This window comes from Lutra lutra, chromosome 6, assembly GCF_902655055.1.
Source record: "Lutra lutra chromosome 6, mLutLut1.2, whole genome shotgun sequence".
Classification (NCBI taxonomy): Eukaryota; Metazoa; Chordata; class Mammalia; order Carnivora; family Mustelidae; genus Lutra; species Lutra lutra.
The window spans coordinates 122,021,713-122,038,857 of record NC_062283.1 but is presented as its reverse complement, the minus strand read 5'-3'; the positions used below and the strand labels follow the sequence as shown (position 1 = coordinate 122,038,857).

Sequence of the window (17,145 nt, the reverse complement as noted above, 5' to 3'; positions counted from 1 at the left end):
GCTTGTGTCCACTACAGAAAAATATCATTTTCTTTGAGCTTTACAAGGTAAACTATTTAAAGATATTATGCCTTCTTATGCTTTTTATCCTGAACAAAACCTGTGGAATACTTTAAGAAAATTCACATTACCTGTGAATATAAAATTTAAATAAGGAATAATTTAGTCATCCCTCTACTTTTTTTTTTTTTTAAACATTTTCTTCATAGGATAAAGAAACGTTCTTCCTAGTTGATTTCTCATAATCAACTTGCTAAGACAGGAATTCCAGAGTACTAGGAAAGGAAAGTGCTTCAAAGCAGTCAGGTGGTTTGGTGATTCCCTGGAGGGGAAAAGGTAAGCCAGGTGATTCTACTGCTTAATCCTGGCTGGGAACGAAGTTCAGTTCCCTCCTTTTACATATAAGGACACTGAGTATCATTTACTTTTTTATATTTACAAAGTAAACGTCCAGGCACTAAAACAAGTCTTTGATTCCCTAGTTTATTACTAGCCTGGCATACTGGCTTCAGTGGCATAAATGGATACTTCCCAGATGTTTTACCACAAAATTTTCTTTTTAAAATGTATATATGCATCTTTTTCAACAAAAATTTTCTAAAATTTTCAAAAGCTTTCAAGTCTTCCTTGAATGAATTTTCAGAGGTTTTCACAGAAATACTTTAACTTTGTGTTTTTAACTTTGTGTTTTCACTTCTCAGGTCTAAAATTAACGTAGCGATATTTTGGCTTATAGAAGAAATCATCATCTTATAATATAAATTCATGACATGGGTCAGGTGTTGCTGCATTTGTGTTTTTGTTGTTCCCAAGTAATAATATTGGGGGGAATGAGGAAAGCATAGAGAAAGATTACTATGTAAATGATACATTGGAGTAAGGGAGAGGAAGAGGATGATGCCATGGTGTGGCAGCTGAAGAAATACTTCTCTGTAGCCTGAGTGGAGCAGTGGTCTCCAACAGTGGGCCCATCACAGTCTCCAGGAAGTCTTGCGAAAATAGGCTCCTGGGCCTCGGACTAGAGAATCTGATTTAGTAGTTCTTGGGTGGGACCTAAGAATTGCATTTCTAACAAGTTCCTAGGATTGCCGATGCTGCTGGCCTGGGGACCACAGTTTGAGGACTGCACAAATAGAGGAAGGTGGAGGGAGAGTTGAGTGGCACCTGGTAGAATAGGCTTATTTCAAGTGAGTCTGTGTCAGAACTTCTGTTATAGCTCTTAGGACCATAATAATGGTGTGAATCATGATGTAATTTCAGAAAAAAAAAACCCTCAAAAAACCAAAAAAACAAAGTACACAAAAACCAAAATAAGTTACCTAGCATAATAGTGTTGTTAGTTTTAACTTTATTGATTTTGTAATTTTATTTTATGCTTAATTATTTAATTTTGCTTTCATAGATATATAGACCTATAAGGACAATCAATTATTGATTATTTTGTGAGTAGACTGTTAGATATGTATAATAATGAAAATAATTTAAGTCATATTTGAGGAAAAAAATTTTAAAGGAAGAAATTCAAGCTGGTCATATGCATTTACAGAAACTTAGAGGTTGGGACTATTTTCTTTTTCCCATCTAATTCTTTTTTTTTTTTTTTTTTTTAAGATTTTTTGTTTTTTATTTGACAGAGATCACAAGTAGGCAGAGAGGCAGGCAGAGAGAGAGGGTGAAGCAGGATCCCCGCTGAGCAGAGAGCCCAACTCGGGGCTTGATCCCAGGACCCTGGGATCATGACCCGAGCCGAAGGCAGAGGCTTTAACCCACTGAATCATCCAGGCGCCCCCCTCCCCCACATCTAATTCTTAAACCTTAAAAAGTTTAATAATTTTTGGGGTGCCTGCGTGGCTCAGTCATTTAAGCGTCTGCCCTTGGCTCAGGTCATGATCTCAGGGTCCTGGGTCCCACAGGACCCACATCAGGCTCCCTGCTCCTCAAGGAGTCTGCTTCTCCCTCTGTCCCTTCCCCCTTCTCACATGCGTGCTCATATTGTCTCTCTCAAATAAATAAATAAAATCTTTTAAAAAAAGTTTAACAATTTCAGTAGAAAACTTTACTAATTTTGATTAAAGGCCAACTTGAACTAGGAAAAAAAAACCTTGGAAACCCTAAAAAAGAAAGGAATGTGGTAGATTTGATTTAATTATGGCTAATAAAGTGTTGCTCAGGGCGCCCGGGTGGCTCATTGGGTTAAGCCTCTGCCTTCGGCTCGGGTCGTGATCTCAGGGTTCTGGGATCGAGTCCCGAGTCGGGCTCTCTGCTCAGTGGGGAGCCTGCTTCCCCTCTCTCTCTGCCTGTCTCTCTGCCTACTTGTGATCTCTCTCTCTCTGTCGAATAAATATATAAAATCTTAAAAAAAAAAAAGTGTTGCTCAGTAGTGGATTTAATGCTGCTTTAACATTATCTGTCTGTCAGATAAATGGATGAAATCTTTAAAAAAAAAAAAATACAGATTGGATCACATCACTTCCCTGCTTAAAAAACTCCTCATGGATTTCTTTCCATTACACTTAGGATAAAGTACCGGAACTTTAATTTGAATGATAAGGCTCTGTATGAACTCTCTCCTGCTCATTTCTCTAGACTTACCTAATGCCTCACTCTATGTATATTACCCCCCATTTTATTTATTTATTTTTAAAAGATTTTATTTATTTACTGGACAGATAGAGATCACAGGTAGGCAGAGAAGCAGGCAGAGAGAGAGAGAGAGAGAGAGAGAGAGAGGAGGAAGCGAGTTCCCTGCTGAGCAGAGAGCCCGATGTGGGGCTCGATCCCAGGACCCTGGGATCATGACCCGAGGAGAAGGCAGAGGCTTTAACCCACTGAGCCACCCAGGCACCCCTACCTCCCCATTTTAAAGACAAAACTGGGTAGATATCAACTTTACTACTTTATTACCTGGTGTGCAAAATTATTGAAGATGATTTCATATTTACTTACATATTTATATTTTTTTCAGGTGTTACGAATGTGATGAAAAATTATCTACACAGTGTAATAAGAAGGTTTTGGCTCAAACGATTGATTTTCTCCAGAAGCATGTCTCTAAAACACAAACAGGTAAGTTAAGCAGTTGCTAAAGAAATTTGTATTAATGTATAATATTTTATATTTCATACAGAAAGTTTATAAGTTCATAAATAGTACCTTAGATTTTACTGAGAGCTCTCCACACAAGTGCCATACATTCTTAGGTAGTAATCTTGTGATGTTATGTTGTGTTGTATTTACGTAACTAATATGAGAAGCTAGAGAGGGTAGTGACTAGATTGTGGGCTTCTGAGTCAGACCAGTGCTGAGTTTGAATTCAGGCTCCACTTAAATTTCTTACTATCTGTGTGTCCTTTACTTCTTAGTTCGCTGACATTAAAAATATGATGATAATTCCAATGTGTGCGGTTACTGTGAGCCTTAGAGATAATGTTTTCTGAAAATTTAGAAATGATGAATGTAAAAATGCTTGCATGGTGCCCAACACCTGTTTATGGAGTGCTATCTGTTCTTCGTTATGTAATCATAGTGTGGTTCTGACACTAACCACTAGGAGTTAGGCTAACCTTGCAGATTAAGGGCTTGCTTAGTCCAACTCAAGATTAAACTCACTTCGGACACCATCCTCAAGCTCCCGGGCTTTCAGGCTGTCCACATTTCTGACAAACTGGCTATAAATTTAGGGGTTCCCACTATCCTTCTTAGATTGAATAATTTTCTAGAATGACTCAGAGAACTCAGGAAAGTCCTGTAGTTAAAATTATAGTTTTATTATAACAGGAAAAAGATACAAATTAGGACCAGCTAAAAGAATAGACACGTAGGGCAAGAACTAGAAAAGTCCCAAACACGAATCTCCTGTATCTTCTTGTGGAGTCAGGACACATTCCCTCCCGGCACACTCTGATTATCAGACACGCAAAGTATTGTTAACCAGGAAAGCTATCTGGAGCTGTGGTGTCCAGAATTTTTAGTTGGTGTTTCATTGGATAGGTACTACTGCTGGAATCATTGGCCACGTAGTTGAACTCAGTCTCTGGTACCTCAGCCCTCTAATCACACGTTGGTCTTTCTGGCATGGCTAGCTGCTATCCTGAGTAATCTTATTAGCATAAATTATCTAGGGGCCCACCAAGAATAAGAAAGACACTCCTTTCCCTCTGGAAATCCCAGGATATAGGGGTTACTTCTCAGGAACCTGGTTAATGAGAGGCCAAATCCTTTCTCATTCAATAGTAATGTATTATTGGGGCGCCTGGGTGGCTCAGTTGGTTGAGCGACTGCCTTCGGCTCAGGTCATGATCCCGGACTTCCAGGATCGAGTCCCGCATCGGGCTCCCAGCTCCTTGGGGAGTCTGCTTCTCTCCCTCACTCATTCTCTCTCAAATTAATAAATAAAATCTTTAAAAAAAATAGTAATGTATTATATATTATAAACTTCGTTAGTTATGTATGTTGTTGTCTAACATATAAACTACGTATAACACATGTTAATCTAAATGAAGAGTGTGTAGGGAAGCAGTTTCTTCATTCAGAAATATTAAGTGCTTACCACATGCTGGGTTTTATACTTTATTCAATATTAGTGATAAAACAAAAAACAGTTTTATATTGCCCTTTTGGAGTGTATAGTATAGTGGGAGAGATAGACCAAAAATATATGTATGTGTTTCTGATGAGTGCAAGGGAAAGAAGAGATTGCAGGGATAGGTAATAATCTAGTGGTCACAGTGATCAAAAAAGGCCAGTATAGCTGGAGTGTTGGGAGAGAGTAGAACGAAATGAAGAAGTGAGTGGGGAAAGAAAGTAAGTGGGAGTTCATGAAGGATACTGTAAGGAATTCCATGGTAAAGAATTTTTATTTCATTGGCAGTATAATGGAAGCTATTAAAGTGTTTCGAGCAGGGGAGTAATGTCATTTCATCTTTTTAAAATAACATTACTCCGATTTCTGTATGGACTGTTGGAGTTGAGAGCGAAGGTAAGGAGATAATTAAGAAGGTCAGAGGAGGTTGTTGTGGTAGGGCAAATGAGAAACCAGGAGGGGCACTGGTGGAAAGTGGGTGGAGTAGATGTAGTGAGTGAGGGAGAGTGGGGAGAATCCAAACTCGTATCAGGGTTTTGGTACTAGGTGAATGGGTGAATGGACATGATCATTTTGAAATGCCTTTGGTGCAGAATTGAACTGCTTAGTAGGTGGCATTCAGAAACTGAAAAATTATATTAAAATATACTATTCATTAGCTATATTTTCTGTAGCCCAATATACAAGCATTTTTGTTAGCTATTGCTCAAGACAATAATGGCAAACAAATTGGCGAAGGAACTGGAGGAGGTAAACATGGGTTCTGGACAGCAGTAGAAATGATTAATTTTTTTCAACTCATTTATTTATTCAGCAAACATGTATTGAAACATTACTCTGTCCCAGGCATACTAGTCATAGCTCCAATTCTGCTCAAATAAAGAACCAGGAAAATATGATGATGCTAGACATTTAACACTTAAGGAACGGCTTAGGGTCTTAATGCTGCCTCCTGAAGACTGCACATTTAGTGTGCTTTTTTGGTCTCGAGAAGATATGTGGGGCTATCCAGGGGTGGCAAAAGTACAATTACAGAAATATTTTATCTGGATTTTTTTTTTCTATCTTAGAGTTTCTTTGAGATTAAAAATAAAGCCAGTCTGATTTCATTCCATTTCTACAGATTTCTTGAGTATTTATTATCATAAAGTATATAAGGTAGGGAGCATGGAATGATATGGTCAATAGAAAGAACATGGGCTTTGTCAGGGTGTGGGTTCTGGCATTCAAATTTGACTCTTTCAATCACTGGCTCTTTGACCTGGGGCAGGTTACAGTTCATCTGAGCCTCATTTTCCTCAGCAGTTCCTCCCTCTTTTCCGTGGTGTTTTAGGGAATAGAGATTGATGAGTTCTTAGCCTCAAGAATAATAATAAGCAGAATAAAGTTGTATTTTGAGTGATGTTCAAACAGAGTACTTCAGATATTCAAAAAGGGTTAAAATGTTCAATTGAAAAGGACTAAGAAAGAATTGTGAATGAGTTGGCTTTCAAGCTGACCCTTAAAGGAAGAATTTTGGGTAGGCAGAGACGAGAAAAGCAATCATTTCAGGTAGTAGGAAGCACCAGTGTAACCCTTAATTGTGTTTGTGGAACCATGGGTAGCACCTGGGATAATGGGAACAGGTTCTTGAGGGAGTTAGAGAGTGTGTCAAGCCTTCAAAGTTAGGGAAAGACATAGTTCTGAATTCAAGGTTTCCTGAAGTTCCAGGTCAAAATGTCACTATCTTTCTGTTCCAAGCTACAATATCTCTCAGGCAAGTTTGATTTAAAATAAGATGCATTGACATTCTAGAAGTAAGTTTTTTGGGATAGTAATCTGCAATATTCTTTCTTGTGTGAGGCTTTATTTTTATAAAATACATTAAAAATCAGATCTGAAAGTTCTGTTGAGGTTTGTAGGAATGCCGATTATGATTATGCAACTATTTTAAATGATAATTGTGAAAACTGTAGAAATATAAAAATGCATATGGTAATTTAACAAGAATATGAAACTAAATTGTGTTTTAGGAGGGAAGATAAGAATGTTTTTAAAGGATTCTGTTTATATTTTGCTCTAAGAAAAATAGCTGCTGAGAAAAGCCTGTACCTATACTTTATACATGTTTTTAAGTTATGCAAAGTCTCAACAGTTTCATGTCTAATACATTTAATTTAGCTACTCTGCACAGAGAATCTCGGCCAGTGCCCCCACCATTTGTAAATACCACCAGCTCAGTGAATCTCAGCTTTTGGTCTCAGTAGCCCTTTAGATTCTGAAAAAAATAGCGAGGACTTAAAGAGTTTTGCTTGGGTAGGTTATAGCTATCAATATTTATCACATTAGAAATTAAAGGGAAGGCTGGGTGGCTCAGTTGGTTAAGTGGCTGCCTTCGGCTCAGGTCATGATCCCAGCGTCCTGGGATCGAGTCCCACATCAGGCTTCTTGCTCGGCAGGGAACCTGCTTCTCCCTCTGCTTCTGCCTGCCTCTTGGCCTACTTGTGATCTCTCTCTCTCTCTCTCTGACAAATAAATAAAATCTTAAAAAAAAAGAAATTAAAGTAAAAAATTACAGTATTTATTAAATCACTGAAAAATAGCAAAAATTTCCATGACATGTTAACACAAATCATTTTTTTTTTTTTTAGATTTTTATTTATTTATTTGACAGACAGAGATTGCAAGTAGAGAGAGAGGCAGGCAGAGAGAGAGGAAGGGAAGCAGGCTCCCTGCTGAGCAGACAGCCCGATGCGGGGCTGGATCCCAGGACCCTGGGATCATGACCTGAGCCGAAGGCAGAGGCTTCAACCCACTGAGCCACCCAGGCACCCCTACAAATCATGTTTTAAGGAAAGATAACTTTTTTGTAAAACAACACAAACTTAATAAATGGCATTGTTTTATATTTTTGTAAAGCTCCTTAGTGTCTAGCTTAATAAAAGTAGTTGCATTCTCCTAACTACTTCTGTATTCAGTCTATGATATCATGGTGTCTACTCTCTAGAAAACTGCATTATATAACTGAGAATGAATGGAAGAGAAAAAAAAAACCCAAATAATGTCCTAGACTTATTATGAAAATACTTTTGACCTTATGGACCAGGGAAAGGAGGAGGGTGTCTTCAGATCCACTTTTAGAACTGCTGAACTAGCATATTTCTGTCTGCATTTTCTGTCTTCAACCTTATTTGCCCTGAGTTTCAGCTCACATCCTACTTCAAGGACACTGTCCCAGTCTTTTACCTTATCTTTCCTACTTCTGTGCAGCATACTTTAGAATCTAATGACACAAGGTTTTGTGGTGTTTAGTTTTCCTGTATATGTGTCTTTTAAAAAAATTTTTTTTTAATTTAAATTCAGTTAATTAACATGTAATGTATTACTGGTTTCAGAGGTAGAGTTCAGTGATTCCTCAGTCTTATATAATACTCTCTGCTCCTTACATCATGTGCCCTCCTTAATGTTCATCACCCACTCTATGTGTCTTTCTATGAAACTGCACGTTCCTTGAGGATTGTACCCTGGCTTATATTCTCTTTGATTCTCAGTGTGGCTAAGCAATAAATACTTGCTGAACTGAACTGAGCTAGCATGTGATGAGTTTTTACTGAAGAAGTAGGAAAAGCTTTGCATTTTCACCAAAAAAGCCCTATTAATCTCAAAATTATCTTATTTATTCATTCAGCTTTTAATATACTTGAGCTTCTACCTTGTGCCAGATGCTGTGCTAGATATTGGAGATACAACAGTGAATGAAACAGATCTATTTCTGTTTCTGCTATTATCGATCTTCTGGTCAAGTGAGGGTTATGGCCAAATCACACTTAATTGGTTAATGATTGCTTACGTACTGCTGTGATGGTGCAAGTGCAGGGGACTATGAGGATACTTCTGAGTTGTAGTGAATGTAGGCTGGCTATTTTTATTATGAGCCAGAGCTTTTTTTTTTTTTTTTTTTTTTTAGTTTTACTTATCACAAGAGAGCGCGAGTGGGTGCATGAGCAGGGTTGGGGGGCGGGGAGAAGGAGAGGGAGAAGCAAACTCCCCACTGAGCGAGGGCTCAGGATCCTGAGATCATGACCTGAGCCAAAGTCAGATGCTTAACAGGCTGAGCCACCCAGGTGCCCCTAGAGCAAGAGCCTTCAGAGCCAGGAGCTGAAGGATATGTAGAAATTACGTAGACAAAGAGGAAAGGGGTGTGTGTTCAGGTGGAGGAAATAGTTCATTGATGAAGGAGCTTGATTTGTTCAGGGAATTCTGTAGAGCTGTAGGTTGAGTTTTTTGATGCTGGGGGGTTGGTGAGAGGGTTGGACTAGATGTAGGTAGAAACAGATATTGAAGGGCCTTGTAAGTTTAGAGTATATCCTGTAGGCAGTTAGGAACCACTAATGGATTTTAAGTGGAGAATTGAATAATTAGTTTTGTATTTTAGAAAAATCACTAACAGTAACATGGAGATAGACAGAAATGCCTATATATATATATATGCCTACTCAATCATGTGGCGGTATCGATTTATTATATGACTGAAGATTTTCTGAGGCTTATGGTTCACTAAGAGTGGAATTTTGAAAATAGACAGGTGAGGTAATTATTATTTGGTTCCTAGGTACAGGAGTAGCAGGGCAGGCAAGTTTTTTCTTTTTACTCTTCAAAGATTAAACTTTTCAGCTGTAGAAATGGGCAAATTACATTAATACTACATGACTGGTTTAGGTAATTGCATTAGGCAGTTGAAGAAACCCCAGTGCAGGTTCCCAGAAGAATGCTTACAGCTGTGTAGCTTTCACATCTGATGCTAGGATTTGCTTTAAAAAAAAAAAAAAAAAAATCTGTTTACACCTCCTCCTCAAACACATACCAGAAAATTGAAAACAAGTAAAATCCTCATATAATAAGGTCACATATAAGGTAAGATTTTTAAAAAAGCAAGAAAACTTTACTGTGAAAACCAAGAAATATGTATTATTAAAAAAGTGGGTCACTGTTCTCTTAAGGCTCATGAGATATGTCACTTTGATAGTCTTGTAAATATTCTACAAATACTTAATGAATATAGGTATTCCTGATGAACTAATAGCATTGAATATTGATTTGCTTTTTGTGAACTAGATGGATGATTGACAATCCCATATTGTTTTCTGAGTAATTTTGGCCCATAATTTTTAATACTGGAGGGATGCCACTTTCAAAGAACTTAAAGAGGGCCTGAAATATATTCTGTTAAATTCATTAAGCTTATGCTTTTGGTATAAAAAGATACAAGTTATGTTGGTTCTTTCAGTTTTATTAGGAATAAGTTTGCTGTATCTTTTTTTTTTTGGCATGTTTGAGATCTGAAATAATGTATCTGAGGATAAATAATATTGTGCCCTTTTATAGTAACAATTTGAATATAATGTGGTACTTTATAGCTTTTTATAAAAAAGGAATACATTTTGTTTTGCTGTAAAGTGACCATCAAACATCTCATAAATTTATTTGAATTTTCAAAAATAAGTACTAAAAATAGTTAACTTTCCTGTGTAAAAGGGGTTAGGGACAAAAAGATGTTGGGCATTTAAAAATAACTTATTGTAACCCGTAGGGATAAAAATCCACAGCTCTCCATCCAAACTACAGAACACGAAATTATCTGAGTGACTATTTTCTCAGTTCTCTCAAAGACAGCATTAACTAGTTCCTTTGTGAATACCTAGGGAGAAGTTAATTGTATACAGTGAGTGCCTAGGGCATTAGGGCTTAATTCTTTTTCGGAACCCTTTGAGAAGGGCTGCTATAAACTTTAATAAAGGTATAAATTCACACCAAAGACCTCTGGCAATTGATTACATCCAGCCTTTGCTAAAGAGTAGTGGCCTTTTCTTTCATATCATCACTAGCATTTCATAAGTGTCTTAAGTTATCAACTTATTAACCTTATAATCCATTGTTACCCAGACAGATAGTAGATCATAGTGGTTAAATTTGTGGATTCTGAAGCCATACTGCCTGGGTTTGAATCTCCTGTCACTAAAATCTGTGTGCCTTAATTTCATCATCATCTCTACAGTGGGGACAATTATCAGATATAATAATGCTCTCAAACTCTTTCTTTAAAGAAGCAAATTACAAAATAAGTTTACTTTCCTTGTGCTTGTGGGAAACTCAAGAATCACCAGTGTTCCCTTTTTGGTTTAACCAAAGTAATTTACAAATCATCAAGGTAATTTAAAAATATTTATAACTTTAAGAAAAGGTAGACATTTAATATTGCTTGGCAACAGTTTGCAACGATGTGGATAGAACTAGGGGGTATTATGCTAAGTGAAATAGTCAGAGAAAGACAGTTATTGTATGATCTCACTGATAGGAGGAATTTGAGAAACAAGACAGAGGATCATAGGGGAAGGGAGGGAAAAATGAAACAAGATGAAACCAGAGAGGGAGACAAACCATTAGAGACTCTTAATATCAGGAAACAAACTGAGGGTTGCTGGAGTAGAGGGGAATAGGAGGGATGGGGTGGCTGGGTGATGGACATTGGGGAGGGTATGTGCTTTGGTGAGTGCTGTGAAATGTGTAAGACTGTTGATTCACAGATCTGTACTCCTGAGGCAAATAATACACTATATGTTCAAATTCCATTTGAATTAAATACCAGGGAAATGTATTAAATTACAATATAATGGTAATAACAGAAAAAAAATATTGCTTGGCAACAAATTTACTAGTCACTGTTTTCATTTTCCTCCCATGAAAGCTGCATCTCTTTGTACTTGCTCTTTATTTCTGTAGGTAGTTTTTTTTGGAACTTTGGACAGTTGAGAAACACACCTTAAATTTTGATGACTGTTGTTATGCTGCCTTCCAGAAAGATTATACAGAGGGTATAGTTGACAAGAATCCCTATTTTCCCGTATTTAGCTTTGTTTACAGTTTTTAGGGGTTTTATTTTTTGGCAATAATGAAGTTTGAAGTTTTAAATGTCATCATTACCAAATCCATCAATCTTTCCTGTAAAGATTTTTTAGTCTTTTGGGCCATGCTTTGAAAGACTTTTGTACTCTGTGATTATAAAGATATTCACCTACAATTTCTTGCACATTACTTTTCAATATATGTCTGATTTGATATTTTTAAATTTGATTTTAAAAAAATCAGGAACTTTGTATTGAGGTCATATTTGTGATAGGTAAATTTGAGCTACATAAGATTATTTTTTAGATAGTCTTAGCCAAGTCGTTGAAGAAAAAAAATTTTTTTCTTTTCTGGTTCTGTGATCACCCAGTTTTCTATCTTGCAAGACCTGAGGTATCTATAGAACCTATCAGGTCTATTCAGTTAACCAGAAACTCTTTGGGTACTCAGATTCTAGGCTTAAAGGGAAACGACAGAGATCTAAAAGAGCTTTAGTAATTTTATCTGGAATGCCTGAAGCTTTCTCTTGATGTTCTCTGCCTTCTGGGTCTATGTTTATCTTATTACAAAAGTACAATATCTGATGACAGTGTTGTAATATAAAAAGATAAGGAGGGTAAGCTAGAGTAAATCCCTTTTGATGTAATAACTTTGTAACCCTGAAAATCTTTGATGAATCTTTCTAATTATGGGCATTTCATGGGTTCAAGTAAAAGTTGAGAACAAAATAAGTCATTGGTAATCAAATTTTATATAGTTTGTCTTTTTTGTTATTGCTGTAACAGCCTAATCCTTTTTTTTTTTTTTTAAAGGATTTTATTTATTTATTTGGCAGACAGAGATCACAAGTAGGCAGAGAGGCAGGCAGAGAGAGAGAGGGGGAAACAGGCTCCCCGCTGAGCAGAGATCCCAGGACCCTGAGACCATGACCTGAGCTGAAAGCAGAGGCTTTAACCCACTGAGCCACTTAGGTGCCCCCAGCCTTATCCTTTTAATTATACTGTACTTCAGAACACCTTGAAGTTCAGTCCTTAGTGCATTTAGTTCTGCGTTTATAAAGGAAGAGTTCGTAAAGTGAGAATGACCTGAAATCCCTGCCAGATTGAGAAAGCATTGTTGTCTCTATAAACAAAATGATCAGTAATCATTCATCATTAATAATTCATTACTCTTTATTAAAACACACACACGTCAGTATGTCAAATTATTGAGAGACTGATTCAGATATCCTTGTTTTAAGATTTATTTGAGGGGTTGGGGGCAGAGTCAGATGCTTAATGACAGAGCCATCCAGGCGGTTCAGATACTCTTGTTTTAAACTAGAATCTTAAATTCTCAGCTGATACTTTCTTAGTGAGCAAATGTACATATATACTTAATTGCTAAAAGTTTTGCTAAGATGTTATGAATCTGAGGTTCAGTATCTCTATGTTGGCTGTCAATCAGTCTTTACACTCATCAGTCATAAGCATTCAAATATAAACACTTACACATAGTGGCTCATATAATGCCTGAGACAACAGAAATTTAATAAATCAGTTGTATTTGAATTGTTACATTTTATAAATGTGCTGTTTAGTAAAACAAAAAACTTGCACTTTAAAACACATTTAGGGGTGCCTGGGTGGCTCAGTCATTTAAGTGTCTGACTCTTGATTTCAGCTCAGGTCATCATCTCAGGGTCCTGGGATAGAGCCCCAAGCCCCGTGTCATGCTGTGCTCTCAGCAGGGAATCTGATTGAGATTCTCTCCCTCTCTCTCTCTACACCCACCCCCCTCAGCACTCACACACACACTCTCTTTCTCTCAAATAAATAAATAAATCTTAAAAAAAAATTAAGCACATTTAAATAGTTTTTAGAAAATGTCATTTTATTTCTCGTTAAATTATCTGATCTATGTAATAAAGTCTAACAGCATAATTGTGAATATGTTCTCACAGATTTACATGTAGAAGTCAATAAACAAACCCTTGCCACTTGTGTGAAGTGGCTATTTAACCATGAAATAAACTATTTTTATTGCGATTGCCCTGTGGCTATGTTCTTTCTGGCAGTGCTGTCCATATTTGGTGGCTCTGCATGGAGAGCCAGGTGGTGCTGAAAAGCATCGCACAGTGAAGCGTGGATATATCTAGGTTCGACATTTGTCATCCCTTACTGCTGAAGGGAAGGGTAAAATCTGTTTTTCCATATGTTTATGCTTTTTTTTTTTGCCCGCAGTTTTGTCCAGATGGTCTTATGAACATTGTTTACTTTAGGATGCTATCCCAGATGTTTTGAAAACTGATGGGTAATGTGGTATGCAGATACATAATCATTTGCATGTTACAGTTTTTAAAAATGCTATTTGTTCTTCTAAGAATAAAATATAATTTATTTCTGGAAGTATTTTTCAAGTGAACGATTAATGTATTAAAATACAAAAATATGAAAAATATTACACATATATGATTAGCATATATAGTATATATATATGATACATATATAGACATATATACTACATATATACATTAGTATCATCTGCAGTTTATTTTCCCCAACGTTTTTTTCATGTTAATAAGCAAAAAAAAAAAAAAATTCTGGCAGTGTTAACTGAAGGAAGTACTTTTGAGGCGTGTTTTGTTCAGGGTTGTATATACCTTGATATGTAAGACGCTCCTTCCTATCTTATTATAATTCTTCTCATTATACATAAATCAGAAGAAATTAGGTGGTAAAATGGCAATAGATTTATTATTTTTTTTTATTTATTTATTTTTTAAATTTATTTATTTGTCATAGAGAGAGAAGCGAGAGTGAGCACAGGCAGACAGAGTGGCAGGCAGAGGCAGAGGGAGAAGCAGGCTCGCTGCCAAGCAAGGAGCCCGATGTGGGACTCGATCCCAGGACGCTGGGATCATGACCTGAGCCGAAGGCAGCTGCTTAACCAACTGAGCCACCCAGGCGTCCCTGGCAATAGATTTATAATCAAAAGATTATCATATGACTTTGGGCAAATCAGTTAACCTGTTGGAGACTGAGTTTTTTAAATGTAAAATCAGAGTAACAACCTTGCCTAAAAAGATTTAATTACTCTATCTGAAATCTCTTCAAAGTCACTATGAAGCCATCTAGTGGCAGCAGCAAGAACGAGAGCCGAGACCAGCTGATTCTAGGCTCTACTTGGAATCTCAGATGTAATGAAGAGGTGGACGTCTCCCACGTGCACACCCAGCCAGGGGCCATACGGGGCCTCCTCTTGTTTGTGCAGTGTTTCTTAACCACTGACTGGCTTTTTTCATTTTTCATTTTACATCCAGTTGCAGGTTAGAATACTGTCTTGCTTTTTCCTGCTTTTCCTTCTCTGTGTGCCTGGTTTCTGCCCTTGAGTAACCTTTCCATTGATTTTACCAGCCTTTGCCCCCAAGTTCTAGTATGGGGTTTAATTATTACTTGTTTTAATATATGAAAGACAGGAGAAGAGATCTATCTTGCTAGTTCTTTTCTGTGTTAATTCATAACTCTAGGGTTCAGAGTCAAAAACAACTCTTCAGTATCTGGACAGCAGCCATCCTGTAACAACCAGTCATGTTTAAAGAATAAGCCAACAGGAGAACTCATGTGGCTCAGTCAGTTAAGCAATCTGACTCTTGATTCCAGCTTAGGTCATGATCTCAGGGTCTTGGGATCAAGCCCCATGTAGGCTCTGTGCTCAGCGGGGAGTTTGCTTAAGATTCTCTCTTTATCTGCCCCTATTGCCTGCTTGTGTGTGTGCGCACTCTCTCAAATCTTAAAAAAAGAAAAAAAGAATAAGCCAACAGGAACAAAGGGAAAAAATGGGCAATAGGGTTTATGGGAAAATATTATATCATGGATAAAAGTTGCTAAGACATGAAAGAAAAATATTTTCCGGGGTTCCTGGGTGGCTCAGTGGGTTAAAGCCTCTGCCTTCGGCTCAGGTCATGATCCCAGGGTCCTGGGATGCAGCCCCACATCCCGCTCTCTGCTCAGCAGGAAGCCTGCTTCCTCCTCTCTCTCTCTTCCTATTTGTGATCTCTATCTGTCAAATAAATAAATGAAATCTTTAAAAAAAGAAAAAAGAAAAATATTTTCCATGCAATATATTTACTTAATGAAAAAAAACCCTTAGAAACCACTGTTCATTTTTCTCAATGAGGTATGAAAGCCACACAGTCAATATAAAAGGCAAAACTCATATTAGCAATTCCCAAAATCGATTAGAAATAAAAGCTAAGCTTGAGGACAAAAACCCAGGAAGTTACAGGAAATGATTAAAGAGAAGAAAAAAGTGAGGGCAGATAAACGATGGACGTGAACGATCGCTTATGAAGGTATGGATTTTGGCACAAGTAACAATTTTGGGGAGACTCTCCAGGCTGTTTTCACCTACTTACATAGTGCTTACCTTGCCATGTGCTTTGCAGATAGTCGTTCTGCATTTAATCCTTATGAAAAGCTTATTAGAAAGCTTATTATCCCCCCTTAATTGATGGCTTTTCTTTGGCAAAAGTCACAAGTGCTGAGTCAAGCTCTATTTGAACCAATAGGATGTGTATGACATCAGTCTGTCCTACCTTAGATTACACTTTCTTTTTTTTTTTTTTTTTAAAGATTTTATTTATTTATTTGACAGAGAGAAATCACAAGTAGCAGAGAGGCAGGCAGAGAGAGAGGAGGAAGCAGGTTCCCCGAGAAAGCAGAGAGCCCGATGCAGGGCTCGAACCCAGGACCTGGGATCATGACCCGAGCCGAAGGCAGCGGCCCAACCCACTGAGCCACCCAGGCGCCCCCCCCCTTTTTTTTTTTTTTTTTAAAGATTTTATTTAGATTACACTTTCTTTTTATGGTGTTTGCTTTCTGCTTCTGTCCCTGAAAAGAGGGCGACTTCCAGCCCCGTTCCTCTCCCTCAATGCTATTGTGTAGCAGGGCAGGTTGGGAGGGGTGTCTTAACTTATTTACTCTTAAGAACACATCAGAAACATGGAGGGCTAAGGTGCTACTGAACCTGTTTAATCCGGTATGTTTTCATTTATATTGAATTTTTATTATATATGTTCTCCCCAACATTACACCTCTATGTCAGAAAGAGCAGTGAGACATTTTCTGATCTCCATCAGTCTGATTGGGGAGACAGTCAAATATTTAAAAATTAATTAGCAGTGCAAGGCAGTATGTCACATTAGATGAATAAAACACATAGTTGCAAAGAACTACAAAATCTGAAGGATGAAAGGAATTTAAAAATGATATTTCGGTTAGGGGCCCCTGGGTGGTCAGTTGGTTAAGCGTCTGCCTTTGGCTCAGGTCATGATCCCAGGGTCCTGGGAGCCTGCTTCTCTCTCTCTCTCTCTCTGCCTGCCCCTCTGCCTACTTGTGATTTCTCTCTCTCTCTGTCAAATAAAATCTAAAAAAAAAAGAAAAAGAATATTTAGGCTAAAACCAAAAGATTTGAGAACTTGGAAGTTTCCTGTCAAACTCCAAATTATATATATATATATATAATAGATTTAATAGATTTTACTTGAGAGAGGGAGAAAACAGAAGTGGGGGGAGGGGCAGAGGGAGAGGCAGAGAATCTCCAGCAGACTCATACTGAGCATGGACCCCATCATGGGGCTCCATCTCATGATCCTGACATCAAGACCTGAGCTGAAATCAGGAGTTGGCTGCTTAACTGAC

General features: G+C 37.5%; 1 protein-coding gene across 3 annotated transcripts in view; it reads left to right on the top strand.

The window, feature by feature from the left end:
* USP45 (ubiquitin specific peptidase 45) overlaps positions 1–17,145 on the top strand; it is a 71,203-nt gene that overhangs the window by 10,777 nt on the left and 43,281 nt on the right. For all 3 annotated transcript variants that reach the window (XM_047733889.1, XM_047733888.1, XM_047733892.1), the window contains exon 5: positions 2,966–3,066. In XM_047733889.1, coding sequence (XP_047589845.1) covers positions 2,966–3,066 — 101 coding nt within the window. The remainder of the gene's footprint in view (positions 1–2,965; positions 3,067–17,145) is intronic.